This window comes from Pantherophis guttatus, chromosome 5 (assembly GCF_059756535.1).
Source record: "Pantherophis guttatus breed Tessera chromosome 5, ASM5975653v1, whole genome shotgun sequence".
In the NCBI taxonomy this organism is placed as follows: Eukaryota; Metazoa; Chordata; class Lepidosauria; order Squamata; family Colubridae; genus Pantherophis; species Pantherophis guttatus.
Genome location: NC_142067.1, coordinates 54,467,842 through 54,495,349, shown reverse-complemented (window position 1 = coordinate 54,495,349; position 27,508 = coordinate 54,467,842). Strand labels below are relative to the sequence as shown.

At 37.1% G+C, this 27,508-nt stretch overlaps 1 protein-coding gene across 4 annotated transcripts; it reads right to left on the bottom strand.

The window, feature by feature from the left end:
- Positions 1-27,508, bottom strand: KCNJ15 (potassium inwardly rectifying channel subfamily J member 15). 4 transcript variants are annotated; one of them, XM_034402636.3, is made up of 3 exons: positions 27,235-27,395; positions 3,331-3,443; positions 1-2,759 (listed from the first exon to the last, which is right to left on the bottom strand). In XM_034402636.3, the coding sequence occupies exon 3, from the start codon at positions 2,741-2,743 to the stop codon at positions 1,616-1,618; it is 1,128 nt and encodes a 375-aa protein (XP_034258527.1). In that variant the 5' UTR covers positions 2,744-2,759; positions 3,331-3,443; positions 27,235-27,395; the 3' UTR covers positions 1-1,615. The 4 variants fall into 4 exon arrangements, with proteins under 4 accessions (XP_034258527.1, XP_034258769.1, XP_034258448.1 ...); XM_034402878.3 differs by lacking the exons at positions 3,331-3,443; positions 27,235-27,395 and adding an exon at positions 27,420-27,508; XM_034402557.3 differs by lacking the exon at positions 3,331-3,443 and having other exon boundaries at positions 27,235-27,432.

Genomic DNA, 27,508 nt, shown 5'->3' with positions numbered 1-27,508 from the left:
TTGCCAGTAACTATTTCAGAATCCTTTATTTAAGAGCATTAAACAGTTTTCTAAAGCAAAGCTAAACAACTTTTTAAAATAGATTACTTCTTAAAAGCAAAATATTATTACTAGAATTTCCCCTATATGATTGTTGTCTTCAACACCATCCTTACATGTTTTTAAATCTGTCCTTCAAAGTATGGGAGGGAAGAGAGAGAGAGAGAGAGAGAGAGAGAGAGGGAGAGGGAGAGGGAGAGGGAGAGGGAGAGAGAGAGAAACGTGATCACTTGCATTGGTGAGTAAATCGAAGACTATCTGGGCAAAAAGAAGTTTGTATTCAAGAAAAAGGTTATGGAGCAATTTATTTTGTTCTTTCTTGGTCATCTAAAATCACCACAAAAAGGATGTGTACAGGCACTTTCCTTAAACCATTGTTTACATAAGAACCAGTTTGGTCTAGTGGTTAAGGCACCAGGCTAGAAAGCAAGAAACTGTGAATTCAAATCCTCCCTTAGTTATGAAAGCCAGCTGGGTGACTTTGGGCCAATTACTCACTCTCAACCCAACCCACCTCACAAGGTTGTTGTTCTGGGGACAATAGGAGAAGGAAGGTTTATTGGATAGGGTTGCACCTTGATCTACTTATAAAAATAATACGGGTGGGGTACGAGTAAAAATATGAGAACTTCCTATTAAGCTTTTGATCAATAATGTGCTGATGAGAGAACTCAGAGCAAAGCTTGATCTTCCTCTATTTTTCCGTTCTGATCTTGACCTTATGCATTATCAATAATGTACAAATTTAAACTGGACAAAGAGAAAAAAATGTCAGTTTAGTAAAATAGCAATTAAGATCCACACAAAAGAAGTTTGGCATAATCACACAAACTGTCTTTGGTGTCGCTGTACTGTACTGTACAAAGTACCAGTGTTCATAATACTTCCTGTCAATAAACTTTAAAAAATTGCTATTTATATCTAAAACAAACACCAATGTAGATTTTTATATCTGGAGAAATATGTTCAAAATATCAAACTTTTGTATCTGGAAAAATATGTTCAATATATCAAACCTCAGGCACAACCATTAAAAATCAATTGTCATATATCAAACACTAACCAATAGGAAGATAGTATAGCTCTGGAGATCAACATGCTAACCACATCCTGTCTCTAATGGCAAGATGGAAGGGAGTCTTGGAGTTAAGAAGTAGAGCCATTAACGCTATTGACTTTCTACCCTGGGTTATAGTGGACAAAATAGCATAGCTCATCACCAGTGATGCAGATCACAAAGGCATTGGCAGCACAATATCAATGTGCTAACCATTCTACTTCATTGTCGCTCTGGAGAAAGATGCCAGTAGACGTCATGGATCCAGTTCCAGATATTGCTAGTGAAATTTCCTATCTGGAACTCTGGTGTGCCACTGCTAGTCATAATAACAGTCTTGTTCATATTAAGGCAGGTTTCTATACTCCCAAAGTATACCTCCCTTTCCCATTGTTGTGGCATATGTTACACAAAAACTGAAAAAGAAGTAATAACACAGTCTGATAAAATCATAGTGTTTGAGTAAACGCCTTTCAGATAGAAATGTTATATACAGTAGAAATTGTTATAGATGAGCCATCAAACATTACTTTGTTGTAATAACATGGTTCTGCGTTCTCTCTCCCTCTGATCTTCCTTTCGATATTGCTCTTCCAATTTTTGCTTTTCAGGGTCCGTACTGTATAATGTACAGTCGACGCTTCTTCTGATCAGCTCAAATTGACTAAAATCTGCAACATATTTTCCATTCTGTGAAAGAGAAATCACAGGCAGAAATTCAAAACCCCAGAAGATCTCCTCTGGAATATATGAAGTTCGGCTCTGGCATACAGCACTCGTGGATTCTACTGTGGCATTCAAAAGGATAATGAGTTCAAAATCCTTTTCCTTTAGATTTTGGGGTGTCAGGTCATTTAAAGGGCTGCTCTCATCCAAAATGTGGTAAAAAGTCAGAGGTAGAATCAAGAAAGGGCTTTCTGATGATGAATCCACGTGGAATTTGACACTAGCTTGGTTTAGCAGAATCCTTTCTCCTTCTTTGGTTTCATAGGTCTGAAGAAGCTTTCCAGTTAGCTGGCACTGAATCAGGAGGCTCTTTCTCATATTTGCTACACGGATTACAAGGCAAAGCTGTCCATTGTGTTTGGTTATGACAGCACAATGACTGAACTTAATGGTCTCAGCCCTTTTTTTAGGTCTAGCAATTTTGGCCAGGAAAGTTCCAGTAATGAAAATCTCAATCAACGTAGTGAGAACTAACTGAGCCACCAAGAGAAAAATAGCATGTGGACATTCCTCAGTGATAACCCGAAAGCCATAACCAATGGTTGTTTGGGATTCCAAAGAAAAGAGAAATGCCCCAGTTAGTGAATCTACATTCATGACACAAGGGACATGTTTGTGAGGGTATCTGCTCTCTTCCAGATCTCCATGAAGAAATGCAATGGCATAGTAAATGACTCCAAACAGAAACCAAGTCATGATGAAAGTAGCAGCAAATAATGTAAGTTTGTATCTCCATTTCATGTCAATAACTGTGGTCCACAGATCCTGAAGATAAAGCAGGTAAATACCATCTACTTTGTCAATTCTGATATTGCTGTGACCACTTTTAGACATCACACGAGGTTTGTTTCTCTTCATTTTAGCACTGATGTTGCCATTGACTAGTGAGGCTTGTGACATACTGATCTGTGTTGCTTCCATTACCTGCTCTTCAGACCTAAGGGGAGAAAGAGAGAGAGAGAGAGAGAGAGAGAGAGAGAGAGAGAGGATAATAGTTACTGTCTAAAAAGAACCCCAAGATATTCTGATAATAGATATCAAAACTAAACAATGGAAATTGCATAACATTCACATAGGTAAAAATGATTATATAATAAAAATATTATAAATGAAATTTGTCACTGGCAACATGCAATGAAGTGAACAGAAAGTAGTGGCATTGTTTCCTACTTCTGAGTCAATATAAGTGATAAGTCTTTGCTTTAACAAATCAATTCCATTTACTATTTAGAATTTTCTCATATTTATTAGGCAAGACAAGAAAGTAATTAATTAACGAACCAAACTTGATTCAAACACTCAGGAGATCTATTTCTCATTACTGTAGTGATTTACATTTCATTTCCCAACCTCATTTCCCCCTAATATGTTCTGTATTTTTCTCCCCATTAAAAATTTAAATAAGCATTTTGATCATAATTTTCACAAATCGTACTTTGCGCATAGTGGGGTTAAAAGGAAAAGAAAAGCTAGCAGTTTTGTAAGTGCATAGAAAGAAATCTTTGCACCTGAAAATTCTTCAAGGCTGTGTATATCATGAGCCTCTCCAATTTCAAAGACTCAGCGGAAAACAGGAGGTCATTCACAAATTCAGCTTTCTGAGTAGCTTTAGGGCCCATCCCTTAGCAAATACAGAAGACATTAAATGGGACCAAAAAAGGACACAATATCCAGAACCAGACAGTGGTTACGTAGTACAAAGCAAGAGCAAGTTAAGAGGAGTTTCCAATAACAAAACTTCCTGAACTTTAAAAAAAAAAACCACCCATCCTCTAAACTCGCATCCTTTGTACTCTGGCAGTTGTTGCTGATAGTATTATTTTGTTCCATTGTTTTGCTTCAGGAGAGAGCTTTTAATAAGTAGTTCATTTTTATGAAGCACAAAGAGGGTGGGAAAACATACTTGTCCCTGGTGTAACTACTTAAAAGAACATTTCTGGAAACCAAATATGAATTTGTAGTAGATATTTCTGCCAGCCCAGGATAACAGTGTAATTATTCATTAGTGCAACTTTCCTGTTTTGTCAGTAAAGTATTTATGTTTGCACCCATAACTGAATAACTGCTGGCAGGCTGAAAATAAATTAACATTTATTTTTACTTCCTTGAACAGCTTACATACAACTCCCGAACCTCAAAACAACCAAAGGAATTGAGGTTCTCTGTAAGTGTGACTGCAAAATCAATATGCACACCCAAACATGCACACTGTGCAAGATATCCAGAAAATAAACAGGAAAAGGAGATTCAAAGAGTTAGTGCTGCAGGCAAGAACAATAAAGAAAGGGAGAGGGCAACTCATTAGAAATACTTTTTGGAGAAACTAATGCTGCAGAGATAAAAAGGGAAATGCATCTGAGAGAAAGACGTGAAAATCATCACGAACAAAATATTTTAAAAACGAATGTATGGCACAGAAAATCAAGAGGATTAACTGTCTTTGCCAGATTTTGGACAGAGAAAAATGTCCTGGGAAAATTTCAAGGATGAACTCTTCTCTCTTCTTCCCATGTCTTGTTCTCCTTTAAACTCAACTGATCATGGCTAACTCTCTATTAATAAGTCACTGTTTGGATCAGAAATAACTATTTGGGTGGTGGTGGTTAGGGCTGTTGTTTCTTATATGACTATAATTCATAAATGTCTTCATCAGTGAAAGGCCAAAACTTGGAAAGTGGTACAATATAAACCTGTAGAGAACGTAGAACATTTTGCTCTGAACATTTGTGTAACTTTCTCAAAGCTACATAATACTGTCTATGCTAGAAATAACTACAGCTATGGAATTTCCCCTGTGTAAATTGATTAAGAATTCAATTAACCTCTTTCAAGAGGAAATAATTACAAAAACTGCAAATTTTTTGGTAAAAGGGGGTGTTAATTAGTATGGAGAAACTGATAATTTTTCCCTTACTGGACAAAGGCTATAGATATCCCTGCTTTACATGAAAAATATGATGGATTCAAATTCTTGGATTTTCAAAATAGGCCTGGAGCTGATTGGAGTGCAATACCTAGAAATCTTCTGCCAGTCTGTAGATAATCTAGAACTAGATGAATGAAAGTAAATGTCAATGTTCATATGTCCTTGGTACATGACAATTGAGGTGTTAATAGATACTCTTGTATTTCAATTTCTCCAAGGCTTGTTGGCACAACAATATCATGAAACAAGTTTTAAAATACACATACAAAAACTTTTTAAAAAAGAAGCCCCTCTCCTTTCAATGTTATTATTAAACATGCCTAATTTTGTAAATCTTACATTGCCTTAGGAAGTGATGTCTGTCAAGAAGAAAAAAGTTGCCCTCATTTCTTGAACTCTGATTCCAGATGTTGTCAAGATGAGCTTCAAAGAAGATTTGTTGAGTCTGGGAACCTTGAGGGCTAGAAATCAGCCCACATTAATCTTTTGAGGTATGTGACAAGTTGGCTGAAGATTTGTGAATTTCCAAGACAAGAGAAAGCAGTTTGCCTGGATAGCACTTTGAGTGCTACAGCTCCAGGCTCCCTTAAAAATTAAAAAACCTCCCAAGCACCACCAGCCTGTCCCTGCAAGACCTACAACCTTATTCTCTGTCAGTCTTTCTCATCCACTGATCCAGAGGCTTTTTTTCTCACCATATTTCAAAGCAGCCTCTTTTCTATCATTTCTGGATTTTGACCTATAAACATTTAAGTATTAGAATAGCATCTCACCAGTCCTTGGTGTCTTCCGCTCTCCATTTGTGTTTCTTTATTAGGTAACATTCATGTATCAGTTTAGTCACTTCCTTTCATGTCCTGGAATGGATCCCATCCGATCCTGGCCTCTTGTATTCCCCTGACTTCCTGCATTCTGTTTCTTTCATCATCTCTCTTCTCACATGATCCTGAATTCCTGTTGTTTATAACTTAAAACCCAAAGAAATGCATATAAAGAATTCCCCCCCTTCTCTGTGCCATGTTTATCAGATTAAAGAAGGGTTGCAGGGAATGTCGTGCTGTCATGGTTATTGGATGTTCACTTCCAGTGCAATGACGGTTGCCTACACCAGCTGTACAAGAGGAAAAGACCCTGAAGCATGCAGTAAATGTCTCCTCAGAAACAATCTGCCCCCCCCTCACCTCCTTCCTCCCAATTTTGACTGACTTAACGCCTGGAAGCATGAACGATCACATTCTTTCCAAACCTCTGCTTTGTTTATTCCAATTTCTCTGTTGTAACACTGGGCATTCCAGCTAACTTCTATAAATGTGAGTCCATTTCAGAATCTTTTCAATGCCATTGACACATGATGGGTCTATGTATTCTCCAATCTAATTCTGAGGTAAGGTTAAAAAAACTACTTTTTAAAATTAAAATTCTCCTCTCATGAATTGTCAGATGCTTCCCCTTTCTGGGATTGTGACATACAAAGAAAAGAGAGAATGGATCTGGCTTTTCTGCCTCTAACCATGTCCTATGGTTCATGTGGTATAAATAAAGCATGTGGGAAATGTTTCTTGGAACTCACAAAGCTGAGAAATGAGAATGTTTGGAATCAAGTTGACATAGTTCCTATAATTTCTGAAGTGAGGACTGGGGCATTGGTAAAAATGAGAAGTTTTAAGATGAGTAAATGTTATATGAGGCTACACCTCCAGGTATATTCATGTATTTGCAGGAAGGGGATATGAAAATGTTATTCATTGTGGGTTTTTCTATGACAGTTTTACTTCCTATTGAACTAATATGACCAATAAACCATAAGTTGTAACAGCTCAATTTTTTTTTAATGAATAGGCTTTAATGAATAGATATACTACTGGGTTAAACTTTTAGAAATATAGTTACAGCCAGACTCATGACAAAAAAGCTTACATATAGCTACAGTTGTTTGTCGACCTTAAAAATCTAGTACATTTTACTATTTTTGTTTGTCTGGAATTTTTTTACTGTGTTTGATGGTTTGGGAGCCACAATCATTTTTAAAGAAAAATTGCATCAAATCCTACATCAATTATTTTATTTAAGAATAATTTTAACAAAGGGAATGGAATAAAAAATATTTTATGCAAAGAATCCCCATGACCTGTTTTATTCATTTTTTAAAAAAATGACTGACATTTCCTGAAGTACAAAACGCTAAGAAGTTTTGCATCTCTCCTGCCAGGAACTGATTTCTAACTTCCTTGAATTCAAACATCATCACAGTGGATCTTCATTAACACAACTAGCTTCCAAAAGAAAGATTGGTATTTTCCATCTCTTTCTGTCTCACCTTTGATCCTATTTATGCTGCGTAACTATTATCTGCCTTCTTAAGATGGCAATTTTCAACAGGGTTTAGCTTGCCAAAGAGCTAAACTTTCCACTCCATTAAATCAGAGCCATGTGCCAGGTTAAAAGCAGGTTACAGAGATCTTATCACCCACATGTACTTTTAAAAACAATATTGAGCATTTCAGTTCTGTATCATTTTACATTTTCAAATGCTACATAGGCACTAATCTGAATGCCATAGTTCCATGGAGAAGCAAGTATCCCTGTCCCACTTTACTTACACAGAAAGAAACAAACCTATTATGATTACCACCATAAATAGATGAATGAGTAATACAGCCAAGAACAGAATCCTGAAAAAACAACAGGATTTAATCACTTTCCTTATTAACTTTAATAAACAGGATTTATTCACAAGCTTTATTACTTTCAGAGGTCTCAGAACCTCTGATCTCTCTTTTCTGTTTACCAGATGGATGTTTTGCACATGGTTATCTATTTCTTAAACCTAAGTGCTTTGTCCTCTGCTTTCCTCTATTCCATTAATCTTTTATCTTTATCATATTTCTAATCCATTCACTTCTATCTTCAATTAAAGAGAATAAATGGTTGTTCAGGATTAGAGTACAATAGAAGCAGTCTTTTTCCATTTTAAATCAATTGCTACCCAAAGTCTAGTCAATTCTGTTTTTAATTTTTAATTGTTTCCATACTATTTCATATTAATCAGTTAATTTCTCTTTTTTTAAAAAAAATCTGTACAATGCGTACACACATAAGCATTTAAAGGTATTTTTCCCCTAAATCCCAAATGATCTTATCCTTTTTTTTGTTTTAAAAAACAAACTTTATTAGATTTAAAAAAAATAAAATTGTTTAAAACATTCACAACCTTAAAATACAATCAACAGTATCAACAAACAACAAACAAACTAAGTATATATAATGTATATAAGTACAAATATATACAGTAACTTATTTCCTTATCCTAAGTGTAGATTTTAATGTTCATTTTGAGTTTAACAAAATTTGAAGAATTGCAAAATCAAAACCATAAGCATATGAGATACAGACTGAGTCGGTTTACTTCAAAATGCAGGCTAAACAAAATCCTTGAGCATATCTGCTATTTGTGTGTTTTTTCACTGATGAATTGACCTAATATCATGAAGCTCTTAAAAAACAGGAATACAAAATTGGCAATTTACTTTAATTCATTACTATTTAAAAAGCCAGTTGGAGCAATTTAGGAAGGCTGATGAACTAAGTATTGATGCTTTTGAATTGTAATGCTTGAGAGTTCTAACTCTTGAGAGTTCTTTGGACTCCAAGAAGATCAAATCAGTCAATCCTGAAGGAAATTTATCCTGACTGGCCTTTGGAAGGACAAATACTTAATTCAATTTAAATTCAAATCTTTATTGTCAATGTACAACATATGTACAATGAAATTGGTTGAGCTCCCTCAGTGCACCCCCCCCCAACACAATACACACAGTGAAGACTCACAGTGAACTCACAGTGAAGACAGAAAATCCCTAACCCAATAAATCATATTAACAAAACACCCAGTCCTATTGCACCAGTGTGAACATGTTACACATTGCGCCGGCCCTGCAGTCCATTATACTACATAGTTATGATGTTATTTCTCATTCAGGAGTCTGACAGCCCACAGATAAAAACTGTTCTTCAGCCTGTTTGTGCGGCTGGCTGTACTTCTATATCTCCTTCCCGATGGTAGGAGGGTAAAGAAGTGATTTTTTACCTAAGTGATTTTATAAGTGATGCCATACCATGATGCAATAAGCGAGGACGCTTTCTATTGTGGACCGGTAAAAGGAGGTCATCAGTTGTTGTTCCACCCTGTTTTTACGCAAGACCCTAAGGAAATGGAGTCTCTGTTGGGCCTTCCTGGCCACCTGGATCGTGTTGTTTTTCCAGGTGAGGTCTTCGCTGAGATGGACTCCCAGGAATTTAAAGGAGGAAACTCTCTCTACACAGCCCCCCTCAATGTAAAGTGGGGCAGGTTCTTCTCTTTTCCTCCGGAAGTCCAACACCATCTCCTTGGTCTTGCTGATGTTCAGGTGCAGGTTGTTTTTTAAGCACCATGTGGAAAGTTTTTGAACCTCCCCCCTGTACGCTGTTTTGTCTCCACCTGTAATAAGACCCAGTATAGTGGTGTCATCTGCGAACTTAATGATCACAGTAGATGGGTCATGTGTGTACAGTGAATACAGGTAGGGACTAAGCACACAGCCCTGTGGAGAGCCAGTGCTAAGCTTCAGGGGGGTGTATATGACAGACCCAACCATCACTGTTTGTGGCTGGTCCCTCAGAAAGTCATTGATCCAGTCACAGATGGAAGAGAAAAAATCTAAGTCAGTCAGCTTTTTGATAAGGATGCTTGGCAGAATGGTGTTAAAGGGCGAGCTATAGTCTATGAAAAACATACTGACATAGTTCCTGGGTTTCTCCAGATGGCTCACTACAGAATGTAAACCAGTAGCTATGGCGTCATCTGTTGACCTACTCCCCCTGTAGGCAAACTGATATGTACTTAATGTTAAACTCAAATACTTTGACTACCAAATGAGAAGAGAGAACGCATTGAAAAAGATCTGATGTTGGGGAAAACTGAAGGCAAAAGGAGAAGGGGCAGCAGAGGATGAGATGGTTAGATAGTGTCATCAACACAGTGGGCATGTGTTTGGGCAGACTCAGGGAGGTAGTGGAGAAGGAGAAAGGGGCCCTGGCATGCTATAGTTCTCGGAGTCACAAAAAGTTGGACTTAGTGACTGAACAACAACAAGTTTTAAAGGCCACTTTTTCATTAAGAAGCGTATAAAAATGTTTGTCAGGGAAAAAACGAAAAATCCTGTTTTGAAAGACTGGAAATTGTACTTGGACTTTTTGTTGAAGGAAAAAAATAATGAATTGATGATCTATGGATTTAGGAATTAAAAAAAGTTAGAAAAAAGTGTGGAAGTGGGCATTCTGTATTTTTCTTTGCCTTTTTTTCCTCTTTTTTCCTCTATATTCTGTTTTTTACTAAAAACTATCTTTTTAATATTTTTTTGTATTTAAATTTTTTAATAAAAATATGTAAACATATTTAAAAAATAAAGATAGCACCTTTCATCAATATGAAAAGATTAAATTATCCAAGTGATAGATTTCTGTCTCTAACTTTCTTTTAGTATATAGCCGATAATTTTATGAGTAACACTCCACAGACAGGAGATGATTATCCCTACCATTTCTTGATTAGTTATACACCTTTGATGTGTATTTATAAAATGTCAGAGCATTCAGATCAATCTGCTGTGGTTTTATTATTGTCTTGCTAGTTCCACATTTCACCCAATTCCACATCTCCTTTTGATTACTTAGTTTATCTTACATCCCTTGCATTATGAAACAGCTTTTTCATCTACCTTTCTGCAATTCAAGAAAAACTCAAACATTCCCTAAAGTAATCACTAGTGCTTTCAGTAGTAAGTTACTACTGATGGTAATATTCTTGTTTTCCATCCTTCAATAAAATGAAGCTGGCTGTGGAGATATTCAACCCCAATAGCAGGTAGATAATGAAGACAAAACAGGAAATAAACTCTATTTCTATCATTTTGAGAAAGAACTGGAGAAAATCACAAAATACAAAGATCTGTAAATAGACATAGAATGACTGTGGCAAAAGAAAGCAAAGCTAGTATCAATAGTAACAGACACCTTGAATGCAATTCCAAATCAATGGAGCACCACTTGAACACCACTGGCATTGACAAATTCACCATCAGTCAATTGCAAAAGGCAGCTTTACTTGGAACAGCTTACATCCTGCAATGATACTTTTAACACCATCAGATATCTGCCTATCCCAGATTCTTGGGAAGGATTCTGGAGGTAGATAAAAATACTAAATCCCATTTGAATAGCTGGCTGACTGTACAACCACTCACAATACTTAGTATTTGTGGGACCATTTATCATTTATGGTAGACATGTGATACAGCAAAGAAATTTTGGAGTAAGATTTATATTGTAATACAGAAAATTCTTAAAATGAGGATAAAGATGAAACCAGAAAATTTTCTTTGGGTTAAATGGAAAAAGACTTGGAAAAAAATTTGGAACTCTGATCTTATTTATGTTGACAGCAGTAAAACTATTGTATGCACAAAAATGGAAGGACATTTTGATTCCCACCATTGATGAATGGCTACAAAAGCTGATGGAGTTGGCAGAGATGGTTAAACTGACTTTTGATCAAAGAAAAGAACATTTTGTTCTTACATAGAGACTGCTTCTGGACTTTGTGCTTGAGGTGGAAAAGAAATGAAATTTTGGGTTTTACTGACTGGATTGATTTGTTGTTATAGAAATGGCTAGTTCTTTCTTTTTTTCCCATTGTTGTTATCGCATTTTGTTCCACTTACAATCAAACTACAGATGTTTCTTCTTACAACATATATCATTTTTAATCGTATTTATAATTTCATTAGTTTACATCATCTGTCATTTCCCAATAATTTTAAGCAGGTTGCTTTCTCCAGACTTCAGGGAAGGCTGATTATCTTTATCTAACCACCCAAGCAGGATACTGTTATGCAGTAAGTAGCTGTGTCCATAGAAAATTCCATCCATCTGATCACATTAACATTTTGTTTTGTTTTGCATGCCATATGTAAAGTTAAGATCTAAATCAGATGATCAATTATCAAATGCCAGAATATGTTTTCGGTGCCAAATCTCTGCTCTGGGACACAGAAAGAAGAAGTAGTAAAATCTAGATGCAAAGAATGTTGATAATAATGGAGTCTCTTTGATAAAAATTACATTGCAACATCCATTTGCAACTACAGGTTTTAGCAAAAGTTTGATAAGAATTTAGTTGAAGCTGATGTTGATAACTAAATTGTACCGATATAACAATGAGAGATAGCATAATTAATCTTTCTGGATTGTAGCCCCTCCACTTAATTACTTTGTAATTTGTGTGAAGGCATGCTATGGGTATCAGATGGATTGATATCTAGACAAACATAAACACCATCAAACTTTAGGGAATTGATATTGTATACTTGAAACAAATAACATCTGCAAAGTGATCTAGACTATGTGTCAGAATGGTTGTAAACTGTAAGGATTTGAGGATGTAACAACAGAGTTGGGTAGAGCATTCCAGGCAGTTTGGTAACTCCAAATTTCAACTAACAAATGCTCTGTCCTACACATTGGCAAAAAAAAATCAGAACACCAAATACAAGTTAGGTGGAAATGATCTCGTAGATGATCCTCACTCTGTCAAGGACCTAGGAGTACTTATCTCAAACGATCTAAGCCCCAGAGCTCACTGTAACAGCACTGGCAAAAAGGCCTTAAGAGTCGTTAATCTTGTTTTGCGAAGCTTCTTCTCCGGTAACATTGAATTGTTAACTAGGGCATACAAAACCTTTGCCAGACCAGTTCTTGAATACAGCTCGTCTGCCTGGAATCCACACTGTATATCGGACATTAATGCGATTGAGCAGGTCCAGAGATATTTCACGAGAAGAGTACTCCACTTCTCTACTCACAACAGAATCCCTTATGCCACCAGGCTTGAAATTTTGGGTTTGGACAATCTGGAACTGTGCCACCTGTGGTCTGATCTAAGCATAGTACACAAAATTGTCTGCTACAACGTCTTACTTGTCAACGACTTCTTCAGCTTCAACCTCAATAATACACAGGCAAACAATCAATAACAACTCAAGATAAACCGCTCCAAATTTGATTGCAGAAAATACAACTTCAGCAACAGAGTGATCAATGCCTGGAATGCTCTACCCAACTCTGTTGTTACATCCTCAAATCCTTACAGCTTCAACCTTAAACTGTCTGCTGTGGACCTCACCCCATTCCTAAGAGGTCCATAAAGGAGGCATGCATAAGCGCACCAGCATGCCTTCCATCCCTGTCTTATTGTCCTCGTTTATCTGTATTTACTTCCTTTTTTTATGCTTATGTTCATACTTATACTTGCTACCTTGTACATGCTTGACAAACAAATAAAATTTAAAAAAAATTTAAAAACATAATTTGCAGCTTCCACACACTTTCCAACATAACTGCATATGTGTGTGTGTGTGTGTGTGTATTGTGTACTCAAAACACCGTATAATGAGCCACGGTGGTGCAGTGGTTAGAATGCAGTACTGCAGGCTACTTCTGCTGACTGCCGGCTGACTGCAATTTTGCAGATTGAATCTCACCAGGTTCAAGGTTGACTCAGCCTTCCATCTTTCTGAAGTAGCTAAAATGAGGACTCAAATTGTTGGGGGCAATATGCTGACTCTGTAAACCGCTTAGAGAGGGCTGTAAAGCCCTTTAAAGTGGTACATAAGTCTAAGTGCTATTGCTATAATATCCTTTTATTCCTTGATCCATAACATTGCCATTCAAATGATCCTAGATAACATTGCCATAAGAAGTAGTAAGCTTGGATAGATGTTTTCATTTTCATGACTTTGTCTAAATAACCATTTCATCAGAACCAGCAGACATCAACAAAAAATAAGGGCCACTTGGCAGTGCAGAGAAATAGGCTGCAGCAAGGAAGTAATCGTGTCCACTACTGATATCAGCCATACCACAATTCACCTCTTCTAGAGGCCTGCTTATGTTGAAATGCACATAGGGAATTTGTGCAAGTGAAAACTAGTTATTGTTTTTAATAGAAAGACTCTTATGTATATAATTATGTCCATAGGTCTTATGCATGTATGTACATAGTTTTAGCTATTAGTTTCAAATCCCCCCCTTGAAATGAGGAATTACCTCTCACAATTGCACAATTGAGTGTATTCACTGGAACTCAAGCAATTGCCAGATTGATATGCAGTGCAAAAACTGAAATTAAGCAATAATATTTAGTTTCAGAAATACTTGTTGATTTGTTTAAATTCACTTGTGTGCCATCCTTCTCCCCCCAAAAGATCCCAATATATCTATACATATATAAATAACAAAGTTAAGAAAATATAAAAACAAAGAAGTACAAATTCAAGTCACACTTTCAGTCATAGTGTATCCTTTTTCTTTGCAAGGAGAGACTGGTAGGTCTTCATAGCTTTCTTAAATACAAGAAAGACAAAGCTGACCACATCTCTGCAGACAGAAGTTTCAAAGACAGGGGATAACTGCTGAAAATGTTTGTGTCAAGCCTGTAGCTTCCAAGGCGTTATCAGGTGACAGGTTGTAAACATGGGGCCTAGAGAGAATTGAACCTATTGATCTAGTTGAATGAACATATGAATACAGAAGAAGGCAGTCACTGAGATAAGCAGGTCTGAAGGCTATGTGGCCTTAAAGTTGATGACCAGCAAGTTGGATTGTATCCAGAAGCTGACTTGTATCCAATGAAGCTCAGAAGCAGTGAGGTCAACTATATATCACAACATAATCATCACTGCCTGGGCTGCTGCATTTTTGCCAGCTGTAGCTTTCAATGCATTTCAATAATAATAATAATAATAATAATAATAATAATAATAATAATAATAATAATAATAATAATAATAATAATAATAATAATAATAATAATTTTATTTCTATACCGCCCTTCTCCCGAAGGACTCAGGGCGGTGTACAGCCTATTTAAAAACACAGACAAACAACAATTTAAAATTTAAAATAAGTAAATAAATTGGCTCAGATTTAAAACCCCAAAAAATTTAAATACCCCAATTTAAGACTATTTTGTTGCTAGTCCGGCCTGGCGGAACAACAGGGTCTTCAGTGCGCAGCGAAACACCCGGAGGTTGGAGATCATACATATTTCCAGGGGCAGTTCGTTCCACAGGGCTGGGGCTCCCACAGAGAAGGCCCTCCCCCTGGGTGTCGCCAGCCGACATAACTTGGCCGATGGCACCCTGAGGAGACCCTCTCTGTGGGAGCGAACTGGTCGGTGGGAGGCTATTGGTGGCAGGAGACGGTCTCAGAGATACCCAGGTCCTATGCCATGGAGCGCTTTAAAGGTGGTAACCAACACCTTGAATCGCACCTGGAAGACCACTGGGAGCCAGTGCAGCTCGCGCAGGAGGGGTGTCACATGGGCACAACGAGTTGCGCCCATAACCACCCGCGTGGCCGCATTCTCGACCAGTTGGAGCCTCCGAGTGCTCTTCAAGGGGAGCCCCATGTAGAGAGCATTACAATAGTCCAACAGTAACAAGAGCATGAGTGACCGTGCGCAGGGCGTCCCGGTTCAGAAAGGGCTGCAACTGGCGGATCAGGTGAACCTGATAAAAGGCCCCCCTGGCCACGGCCATCATATGCTCTTCTAAAGACAGCCGTGCATCCAGGAGGACACCCAGATTGCGAGCCCTCTCTGTGGGGGGCAAAGATTCACCCCCAATAGTCAGCGATGGCACCTGCTGACTATATCGGGGCGCCGGAAGCCACAGCCACTTGGTCTTGGAGGGGTTGAGTCTGAGCCTGTTCCTCCCCATCCAGACCTGCACGGCCTCCAGGCAGCGAGACATCACATCAAGGGCATCGTTGGGGTGGTCTGGGGTGATCTGAGGTGGAAATTTCAAGAGAAGATCCATGAAGAGTGCATTGCAGTAAGCAGGGCCTTCCAGTCACAAGTAGTACATAAGATGCAGCTGTAGAAAAGATTGCACAAAATTTTGTTGTGCAAGATATGTGTGTCTAGGAGAACCTCAAATGTTGAACCATCTTTGGAGTGTGGAGTATAACCTATTCTGAATCAAAGATGTTATCAGGGTCCACAAATCAAGCTCATAGTCTTTTCTTCTCCATGCTGAGCCTACAGTCTCCAGGCACCAAGTCAGCATTTTCATATCATTTTGCATGGATAGCAATAGCACTTAAACTTACATACTGCTTCATAGTGCTTTACAGCCCTCTCTAAGCAGTTTACAGAATCAGCATATTGCCCCCAACAGTCTGGGTCCTCATTTTACTGACCTCAGAAGGATGGAAGGCTGAGTCAATCTTGAGTCGCTCAGATTCGAACTCCTGGAGTGAGCAGTGAGTTAGCCTGCAGTACTGCATTCTAACCACTGCGTCACCACGGCTCTTATCATCAAAATATTGGTGTTATTGAACACTCAATGGTCACTTCCAGCAGTTTTGTACAAATATTAAAAATAAGTGCAGAGAGAAGGGATCCTCAAGGCACTCCATAAATTAGAGATCTCTGCCAAAAAAACCACCGCAACATTACCACTCCCTGTCCCCTGCTCAAATTCTTCAAAAAAAAAGTTTGGTTAGCTGGTTGTTGGTATTGAAAGTTATTATCGTGATTGATGATATTGAAAGTTTCTGAGAAGTTAAGAAGGACAAGGAAGGTTGCAATGGCCCGGTCCTTATTTCTCCACAAATCCAAACTTCTGCTCCATTACAGAGACCTTAACTGACAAAGAGGGGCAGGAATAATTTGTGATACTGCAAGCAAAAGGCATAATATTTAAAATGTTCCTACAATACTTTAAGTTATTTCCTAACTGTTGACCACAGTTTCATATTAAAAGTAATAGTAAAATGATGATAATACTTAAAGCTAATTGCTTCAGGAGATAAAAGCAGTTTAATTCCTCTCCCCTGGGACAATCATCAAATTGTATAGATAACATCACCTTTAGGGTTGTTTTAAATGGTGTGCTAAAACAGACACTAAAACACAAGCAAATCCTTTCTTATGAGAACTCTTGTATCTAAATGTAAGATGCACACGTGCCGTGGAAATAATGTCTGCTATATTTAGACCACACTTCTTCCCCAAAATATGGTTTATACTACAGTAAAGATATATATTAAAGAATGAAAGTGGCTAAAGATACAAATATATGCACTTTGTATTTGAGGCAGTGCCTATATAGACTGTAGTTTAATATTTTCACTCAGATGTAAATAATGGCTTGAAAAAGACATACTACAAAAAGGGATGCTGATTCTGAATCATATTTTCCATACTCTACTTGCTATCATACTCCTGGATACCTAGTAATTGCCTTGTAAGAAAAAAGTAGATTTACATAAATATAACTTTCCTATATTTTTTTTCCTAGATAGATCCTGCACCAAACTTCTGGGACCATTACCCTTGTTTTTGAACTACATCCTACATCCTCAGAACTTAGTTTTGCTTTTTTCCAGTGCTTCATTCTTAACTTTAAAAAAAGCATGTTAATATATCTGAACAAAATTGTATTTAGGAATGTGTTTTTGACTGTTTAACATCTTTAACCCTGCATTTTCATCTGCATTTATTAATTTTTTTTCTAACAGTAGTTATGCACCCAGTTCTTTAATTTGGCCTACAACCTCACCCCTTTTTATCCATCAAACTTTTTGGGGGGAGTGTATATGAGGGAAACTATCCAGCTAGTAAAATGTTAGTGTTGCTTACTGAGGTGAAGCTCTTTGTCACTTCCAGTCCTGCATGCCAGCAATATTTCACAATTTGATTTTGGAATACTATAATTGCCTTTTTTTCAATTAAATGCATGTGGCCAATTTATAGTTTAAAATACTTTTTCACATGCAACCCATATATATTTTCCACTGAAGTTTGTGCTTTTTCCGAGACCCACCCAATTCCAGGACAAGGTTGGTGAAAATGCCAAGTGTTCTTGCTTTCCATGCAGTGAATGGAAAAAGCCCTCCCTCCCTTATTTTCCATTGCTGCACATTCTTGGAGAAAGGATAGAAAAGCATCTAGGGAGATTTGGTTATACCTGTTGTCTGAAACTGGATGCATGAAAGAGCCAGTTTAGCTGCTGTCTATGGTAAGATTTGTTGCAGGAAAGTCAAACATTACTGGAAACTAAGTAGGAATTCTAAAATAAAGAGAAGAGAGAGACTCTGCCTTTGAAATAACTTTAAAATAGATGGAGAATGAATTGCCATGGGTCTTTGTTTCATTTCAGTAGTATGTCAACAATACCCTTGCTTTTGTTGATGTTTTAGAAGGGAGATGGAAAACACCAAAGTTCAAAAGGAGAAACCACAGAGTAATTTGTAATGAAATTAGAGCTTTCTTGCGCAGCTGCACAAACTTTCATTAATGGGAAAAAAACAAAAAGCAAGTCAATCATTTCAGATTATCAGGAAAAAATACAGAACTCCACTATCCTTTCCTTATGCCTGAAGAATGAGTTAAGAGAAGGTGTTATACAGCCTGAGGTGAACTAGCTCATACAGTAAGGACTATATCTTTCTCCACTGTAAACCTTTTGAATAGTGTCTCAAGGAATGATTACCAGTTGCCACTGACACTGAGGAACTAAATTATGAGTGAATAGTTGAGTTTTAATTGTTGCTGATACCTATCAAAACTGCATTGATTCATGATGGATGGGTGCTTAATTTTTTTTATATATTCTTCATCTGTTATTACCCATAAAAAATTGAGGCAATGACATACAAGGATGGTTAAATAAAATAAAAATCTAAAATGTGAATATCCAAGTCCAGGAGAAAATCATCTCCATGTTTTCCATGTCCAAGGATTTCCAACAGGGCCATAGACTATCCTTTTCAAATATCACATCTAAAATATGGATGGATAATTTACTCCATGGAGATAATATGCAGCACTTTACTACCATGTGTGTGATCAGCATATGAGCTGGCCATCAAGATACTGATAAAAGCTCTCCTTATGCCATCATCTAATTAGCAGTTTGTGGACCAAGTAGCTGTTTCTTATTAATAACAGGAAGGCAATTATCTGCAGTATATTGCTTGGAGAGATAGGAACAAGTAATATATCTGTGTGTAGGTGCCGGGTTGTCTTCTGTGCATGTATGTGTGCCTCTAGAGTGAGCAATCTCTATGGCTTTCAAGGTTAAAAAGTTAGTGTACCCATGACTTCAAGAACTTTACAAATTCTTCCTTTCTCAAACAACTCTATAAAGTCCATGATATCATCCAAAGGATAAGAATTTGAGACTGGATTTGAGGATGCAGTAACTTGGATTCTTTATAAGGTCAGGTGAATTGGAATAGCCACTTTCTTAGGCTGTCCCTTAGCTACAGTACACTGCAGTTCATGTGACAGGTTTCCAGGTTAGCTGGTTATAAGAAGCATGTCCAACTTCTGCATCCTTCCTCACTCTATTATACTGTTCAACTAGAAGCCTGAAATCTGTTTCTCCCTTTTTATTGCATTATAAACACTTTCACTAACAAGCAGGCCAATAGTTTTATAAGTAAATCAATAGGCCATTGAGCTGAGATTAAGAAATTCGAAAATATACAAAATATGAGATGACCAACTGGTGTTGAGCAATAAGATCTTATAGATCAGATCTTCTGTTCTTTCTTCTATGGACCATGTCAAAAGATGTGAAAATCTACAGTAAATCAAGAAAAATTGCAAAGAAGCAGAGAGGTATCATAATACTCTATTCCTAATAGCTCTGATCAAGGTTATTGCTAGAAGACAATCAAAGAATTTGGAAGTAAAAAAAACACAGATGGCATGACTCAGGCACATGTACTGGAAAGAAAGATTCAATATAATATTTATGTAAGTGGGGCAAATAGATATGAGCTTCTATTATCTTGGTACATACATCTGGTAATCCTGGAGAGAAATTTTCCTGCTTTCCCCTCCTATCAATTCCCATTCAATCCGAGGAGAGAGTTTGTTTCAGAAATTTTTTTTAAAGATAATTTTGGAGAAACTGGAATGAATGGACCATTTTATTTATATTTATTAAATGGACCATTTTATTTATATTTATTAAATTAATTTGCTGCCCACCTTGTTGCAAGTTGACTCTAGGTGGCTTACAATATATTGTAAGTGTTCTTACATTTATTTACTTAGAAGATCTCCAAAGTATTTGAATAAACATTCTGCCTTTTGTTGTAAATAACCTCTTTAGCAGTATGTAGCTTTCTGGCTTTGCACAATTTCTTTAAATACCATATGAGAGCACTATGAGAACATTGACTGTTTTCAATAGTATTGTTATTGTCATTGTTAAGAAGAAGTCCTGCTGTTATCGGAATGGGACTTTCAGGCTCCCAACCTTGGCCACATCTCCTTCGCCCCCAGCCTCCCACCTCAGCCCATTTACAGCCAGCTTTCCTCCTCCACTGACCTTCTCCTGGCCATTCTCATGCAGCCAAGGGTGGGAACCTGATGGTCCTAAACCTACTGTTATCAAGTTGGGGATTTCCCTTTCTTCTAGAGAAAATCAGGAAAATGATCCACCCAATTTTTGGCCCACAAATATTGGTGAGGAATTTCAACAATCTTTGTACATACAATGATCAATCACTTCAAAATTAGGTTGTATGCCTTTTTCCAGAATAATACATGCTATCACATGAAGCAACTGGAGCAAAGGATAAGTAAACTTGATTTCTGAGTTTATTCATCCAGAATGTTGGCTGAATAATCAGGAACTCCACATTTATAGGCAGCTTAGATTCTTCACTGAGTAACTGAAATTTATATAAGGCAGGAGTGAACTACATACATTCTCGGGATTTCAGTAAAGCATTTAGATCCAAACTGAGCCTTAAACTTTAAAATAGCTACTGCATGTCTTATATTCTGGGCTAATTGCTTCTTAATGATGGTGATAGTATTCAGTGTCAATCTTAATGTTATCAAAAAGACCAAAAATTTTTAAAATGTCACATCCCCCTGTGCTACCAAATTGTCATTGTTCCATACAATCTCCTGGCAAGGTAGAAAGACATAGTGCAGCCCATCCTTGATCTGATGGATAATTGCAAATTATTCAAAACACAGCGAGCTAATAATTTAGTTTTAAATTATGCCTAGCAGATACTGGAAAAAATGTATGTCTAATTTTAGATATTTCACCATGACCTAAATTTTGATAAAATTCTAGCTAGCTTAAACAGCCATTGCAAAACATTGAATTTAACCCATGAAATCCATTGGAAAGAATCATCAGAGTGCAACAGCAAACTTTAATTATATAACAGGTTTTAACCAATTCTCCTTTATGAGGGAAAGATTTGCAATGCTACATTTCAAAGGAACTGTATTATAATCAGCAAAATGATGGTGGCATGAGGTTTGTTTATTTACATTCTATACTATCTTATCTTTATTACTTTTCTTTTATATCTGTCTCTGCTCAAAAGTTCAACAGAACTTCAGACTGAGTCTTGAAATGTTTGCAGTCAATAATATAGTCCAGCCTACAGTCGACAAAAGGATTTCCCCTTTTAGAATAACAAGGTGATTGTAATTAACCATATGAATAGCTAATCTCCTTTTTCATTAATTTTACATCAAAGAAAGTGGGAAAGTACTATGGTATTTTATAAATCACCTATTGCAACAAAACAACAAATGATAGGCTGTAACTAAACTTGTAGTATATAACTGGCTGATGATGAATATCATGTGAAAAATTAGCATAACCCACACCTGAACACTAATAGTGCAATGTTTTTGTCTTGACTGGCAAATCAGCACAATAAGAAAGGCCATTTATAATTTACAGATGATTGCTAAATCTAGATGTAAGGCACTTGTACTATGAATTAGGTAATCACAATTGTAGGAAACGGGATGGCAGAACCTGGGGGAGGAGTGAAAAGGGAGATCAGCCTAGAATCCCTACAGCAGGGGTCAATCCACCGGGCCACAGCATGCTAGAAAACTAGGCTGCACAAACAAGCGAGGCTCCATCCGGGGGATGCAGGCAGCATATGACCCCTCCAGTCCATGGAAAAATCTCTCTCCACAGAACTGGTCCCAGATGCCCACAAGGTTGCCCTACAGAGCTACAAGAGAACTAAGTTTACCATCCCCCTTGTATGTCATTGACCCTTATCTAACTGTAAGCAGGTGCCAACCATTAGTTAAGATTCCTGTGCATAGGCTTTTAGCAATAAAACTATTTTCATTGAACCTTCATGTGTGGACTTCTCTTTCATACCTAACACAATGTAGTTTTTATTCAGACATCACAAATGATCCTTCAATAGTAAGTGATCCAGAATCAATTTATTTGCTGTTCCCTTGGGCATCTTTCCAGCTTAGGTTCAAACCTGGACTGAGACTTTAGCAGCTAGAGTTCACCAACAATCTTAATCATCTTTTTTGTGTATCAAACATTTTAATGATATGAAAAATGTTAGTCTCCATTTGGACAAGTACATTTTTCCCCTTTCCCTATAAGATGTCATTTAGGGCAATTATAGGCAAACTAGTCAATTGCGAACAATCCAACACATTACACATTTGAAAAATCCCCCCTTCCTTTTCACATGATATATCTATGTATTTGCTAGGTCAAATCCAAACAATAAACTGTAGAAAATAATATCCTGCATAGTGGGAATGTAAAATGACTTGAGCAAGTAAGCAAAAAGTAAAAACAAACCAAAACCAGAACTAATCCTGGAACTTCATGATCACCATCCTCCAAGTCATTAGCTAGTTTGACGTGGTGGAAAATTCCTCCCTGACCCCAAATATTGCTATCAATAATGTTCTAAGCAAAACTCATTCATCAACTTTTTCCAAAGAAAGATTTACTCATGTCTAATTTTAAACCATTGAATTGCCTCTTGTTATGGAAACAATTGATGCCTTAAAATAAAAGGCTAACTTTATTTCAGATTGGTCACTAAATTAACAGTTAAGCATTTTCCACTAAAACCACTAGCATTTAAGTTTAGACAATTTATACTGCCCAAACATCATCTTAATATACAGGCCATTAAACTTGCCCCAGATTTGATAATTATAATAATTTCATTATTTTTATGACACACAAAAATGTGAATATGTGTAGTAGGGAAATCTAGGCTAATTATAGTATAATAATTTCATTATTTTTATGACACACAAAAATGTGAATATGTGTAGTAGGGAAATCTAGGTTAACTATTGAATTGTATCAAGGTAAATGTATCTATGTCCACTTTATTCTATCCTGTAACTGGTCACCCTACTTTCAATGTTCCAATCACATGCACATATATTATTATTATTATTATTATTATTATTATTATTATTATTATTATTATTATTAATTTAATTTGTATACCGCCCTTCTCCCAGAAGGGACTCAGGGCGGTGAACAGCCAAAATTAAAAAACATACAAATGCAAAAGTTAAGATAATTAAAAGAATTAAATCATTGGCTACCCAAATTTAAAACCCCAAATCCATAAAATTTAAAATCCCAATTAAAAAACCATTTAGGCTAGGCCGGCTTGATGAAATAAAAACGTCTTCAGGGCTTTACGGAAGGTCCGGAGGTCTGGGATCAATCGTATTCCAGGAGGCAGCTCATTCCACAGGGCGGGTGCCCCCACAGAGAAGGCTCGCCCCCTGGGGGCCGCCAGCCGACATTGCCTGACCGACGGCACCCCGAGGAGGCCCTCTCTGTGAGAGCGTATTGGCCGGTGGGAGGTTATCGGTAGCAGCAGGCGGTCTCGCAAATACCCTGGCCCTAAGCCATGGAGCGCTTTAAAGATGAGAACCAACACCTTAAAGCGCACCCGGAAGACCACCGGGAGCCAATGCAGCTCATGCAGGAGAGGTGTTACGTGGGAGCGCCACGTCGCTCCCATAATCACCCGCATGGCCGCATTCTGCACCAGCTGGAGCCTCCGGGTGCTCCTCAGGGGGAGCCCCATGTAGAGAGCGTTACAGTAGTCCAGGCGTGACGTAACCAAGGCATGAGTGACTGTGCACAAGGAGTCCCGATCCAGAAAGGGGCGCAACTGGCGTATCAGGCGAACCTGATAAAAAGCCCCCCTGGCCACGGCCGTCATATGCTCTTCTAAAGACAGCCGTGTGTCCAGGAGGACGCCCAAGTTGCGAGCCCCCTCTGTGGGGGTCAGTGACTCGTCCCCAATAGCCAGCGATGGCACCAGCTGGCTATACCGGGACGCCGGCATCCACAGCCACTCGGTCTCGGTCTTATACTATATATCAGCAAGGTGACTCTGTTTCTCTCATTTATAGATTTTAAATTTAATTGCATTGACTCTGGTGACTCATACCATGTTTCTACACAGATTCTTAGGGGGGAAGGAAGGAAGGAAGGAAGGAAGGAAGGAAGGAAGGAAGGAAGGAAGGAAGGAAGGAAGGAAGGAAGGAAGGAAGGAAGGAAGGAAATTGCAGTACCTAGGACCATAAAGATGTCAGGAAAGACCCTAGAATAGTGAGCTGTTTCAGAGGACATGCTACCAACCCATTTTTCTTAGAAATTGTTTCCTCTTGTAGTAGAGTAAAGCAGGTAATGTTGTCATAAATTACAGTGGCACGTTGAAAGAAAGAGAATAATTTGAAGCCCTCAGACTTGTTTCATGTTGCCCATAGCTTAGCTTTACAAGCCTCTGCAAGAAGCTTTCTCCAATGTTTTCTGGAGATGGAAAAATAAAAGCAAGAAAAAAGAAGTAGCAAAAAGCAAAAAAGAAGGATCAATGTTTCCATTCATTTTTGCTTCTAATACCCCCTGCAAATGCCACTGAGACATGACTGCAAACCAAATGTGATCTTTAACATTAAAAAAAATAGAAAAGACGTACCTGATTTAAGAAATAATTATCCAAACCCAAACATATGTATTGTTTGAGTTGGGTGGTTTTATAAATCTTAAATATAGATAAATAGGTAAAATATGTTATAGCACCACTGTGCTCTTTGGGTGAGCTGGAAAATGTATATTATTTATATTCCCTTCCCCATAATCACTTGCAGTTCCCACAGAAATAGAAAGGTTCTGCTTGAGTCTCTAATACTTCACTCATGAGTATATTTTCTTTCCAGGAGATTAAGAACAGAACAGTAGAATAACAGTTATCCAGGTTTTAACATATAATGGATTCCATGAGATTGGAGATTTCATTTTAACTATTTCATCATGTAAAAATGTCTTTAGTATAACATGCATCTTTTGTCACTGTGTGTGTGTAACATACACACACACATACACCTATTCATATATTTATGCACCTATTATTCTGTGTACCAGAAATAAAGAAAATATTGGAATGATCCCAACATGTTATTAATTGTCTGAATTTTTAAAGAAACAAACGTACTTTGAAAAAATGTTTGAGAATCTATAAAATAGTTAAATTTCTGTTATTTATCTCTCAGAACCTTGGCACAGTTTGAATCATGATTTAGTTTTCCGCTAATAACAAGAGGCTACTGACTGTCTGCATTAGCTAAACACCACTAAGCTGTAAAATTGAAGAAATTGTATTATCTGTAAAATCAAGCAAAGAAAAAAAATCAGTGCCGCTCTTAGTTGATTATTGTTACATTGCCTTGTGTCTTTGCTTGAACAACTTTAAAAGGTCTGTTTGAACCTGTTTGAACCAAGCCTGACTGTACAGCATGAACCTTGGACATTTCTGGGTACATCTAGGTCAAAATTTAAAATCTGTGCAGGCTTCCAACATGAGTTTATGATCTGTTTCTAGATTATTCCAAGACAAACACTGATGCATTGTTTTAGATTGGTCTGCTTTGGTCTGCAATTTGATCAGCAATAAACATTTAACCAATACTGTAAATGATTTGAACTACAAATCATATTCTTTTTTTTATCATTGGTCCTCTAAATCCACTGGAGAGAAGGAGTGGATGACACTTCAACAACATTTGGAAATCCTGTGTTTGGAACAACTAAAGGAGATGAGCAGCTTGACAGATACACATGCACACACACACGGGGAGCGAGAGGAAGGAAGGGAAGGGGGAGGGGAGAGAGAGAGAAAAAAAAGAAAGAGAGAGAGATTATTTGTTCAATAATGCTACAGGATGCCTTGCCTGAAATTTATTTTAGAGAATAAAATAAGTATGCAGAATTAGAATTAAAAATTTAAGTTGTAGAACTTTGGGCTTTTAGAACTTCAAAATGCAAAGTTGCTGTTATGATTATCTTGGGTGCTTCCCAAAAAGAAATGCCATATGCATGTAGAATGTTAGCATATCAGGGAGACCTGGAGTACATTTTTTTCATAATATGTTATCCTACTAAGTGGACAGATACTTTCAAAATGTGGCATATAAACAAAAAGGCATTGCTTACCATTTGCCTCATGAGTAGCTAATTTAGGAATTCTGAGACCAAAATATTTTGTATTATCCTCTATAATATGTAATGGTTCTTAAAATTTTCAAGGCACATCAATACACGGTGAATGGATAGAATTAACTCACAATGTGCACGATGGGGATGTCATGACATCATCTATGCTTCTAGAAGTGCTGTGATCACAGCAACCATGCTGATTGGAAATTCTGCAAGTTGTAGTTCTGTGATAACCTGAACTTACTTGGTTTGGAAAAGTTTAGAGCATTCTCAAATGTTATTTCCGAGTTTGTTACAATAGATTGCTTGAATCACCAACTCATTGTTGGTCAGAATCAAGTCAAGTCAAAAGACAAAATTAATCCCAATGGAATTGAAAAAAGATAATTAACAATAGTTAAATATGATATATATTTAAATAGGGGGTGTAAATTCATGTTTTATATTAAATATTTTACACTCAATCTAGAACAAAATGGAAAATACTAATTTGCCTCTAAATTGGTTTAAGCATAGGTTTTACACAATAACTTAAAGTTGAAATGCATTAATGGCATTTATAGTTTAGATGTCATCTTTCATAAGCATGAAATTAACATACCCACATTTTCCAGATAAAATTTTGCCCTCGTTACAATTAGCACAGAAATCTTGCAGAAAAATTCCTTATTCGTCTAAGGAATAATGTTTCTGATCAAGTTAAGAAATCCATCCATTGAAACTTATTTGAGAAAATAAAATAAATGCACATGATAAAATGAGACGTCTCTTCACAAATCAATGTCACATTACAGTTTTGTATTTGACACCTCTTTCCAGAGACATCTCCAAAATCAGTAACATGTCATCTCCAAGAAATATTGTGTTCTTTAAAAAAAAAAAAGAAAAAGGTCCTGCATATCTTTACTATTCTTTCACAACCTGAACCTCATCAGCATTCAGCAGGCTTTCCTTTCCAGGATTGTTTACGTAAACTTCAAAAGATTTTTTAAAAATCCTTTGTTAAAGCAAGTCTTAATATAACAATAAAACTATGCAAATTGTTTTCATTATCACTAAAGAATTTTGCATTCCTCTTCAAAATTATCTCTTACCTGTAAAGGAGCAAAGTTCAAGTTCCTTTCATGAATTTACTTTCATGACAAGCCTAAAGTCCTTCATTGAAAGTGGTAAAGTATGTATGAAGACTTTCAAAAGCCCTCCTTTTTCTCTTTTACCCACTCTCTTTGCACTCACTGTCAGTCAAAAACAAGTTGGTAAGAATCGGACTTAGAATTACCTGAATGAGGAAATCAGTGGGAGGGGAGGAATTTGAGAGGAGACTTTGTGATGTCAGCAGTATGTCTTAAGGAAACCTACTGCAAAGAC

Coding starts and splice junctions, on each gene's coding strand:
- KCNJ15 (XM_034402878.3), bottom strand. CDS start 2,743: ATGGAAGCAACACAGATCAGTATGTCACAAGCCTCACTAGTCAATGGC.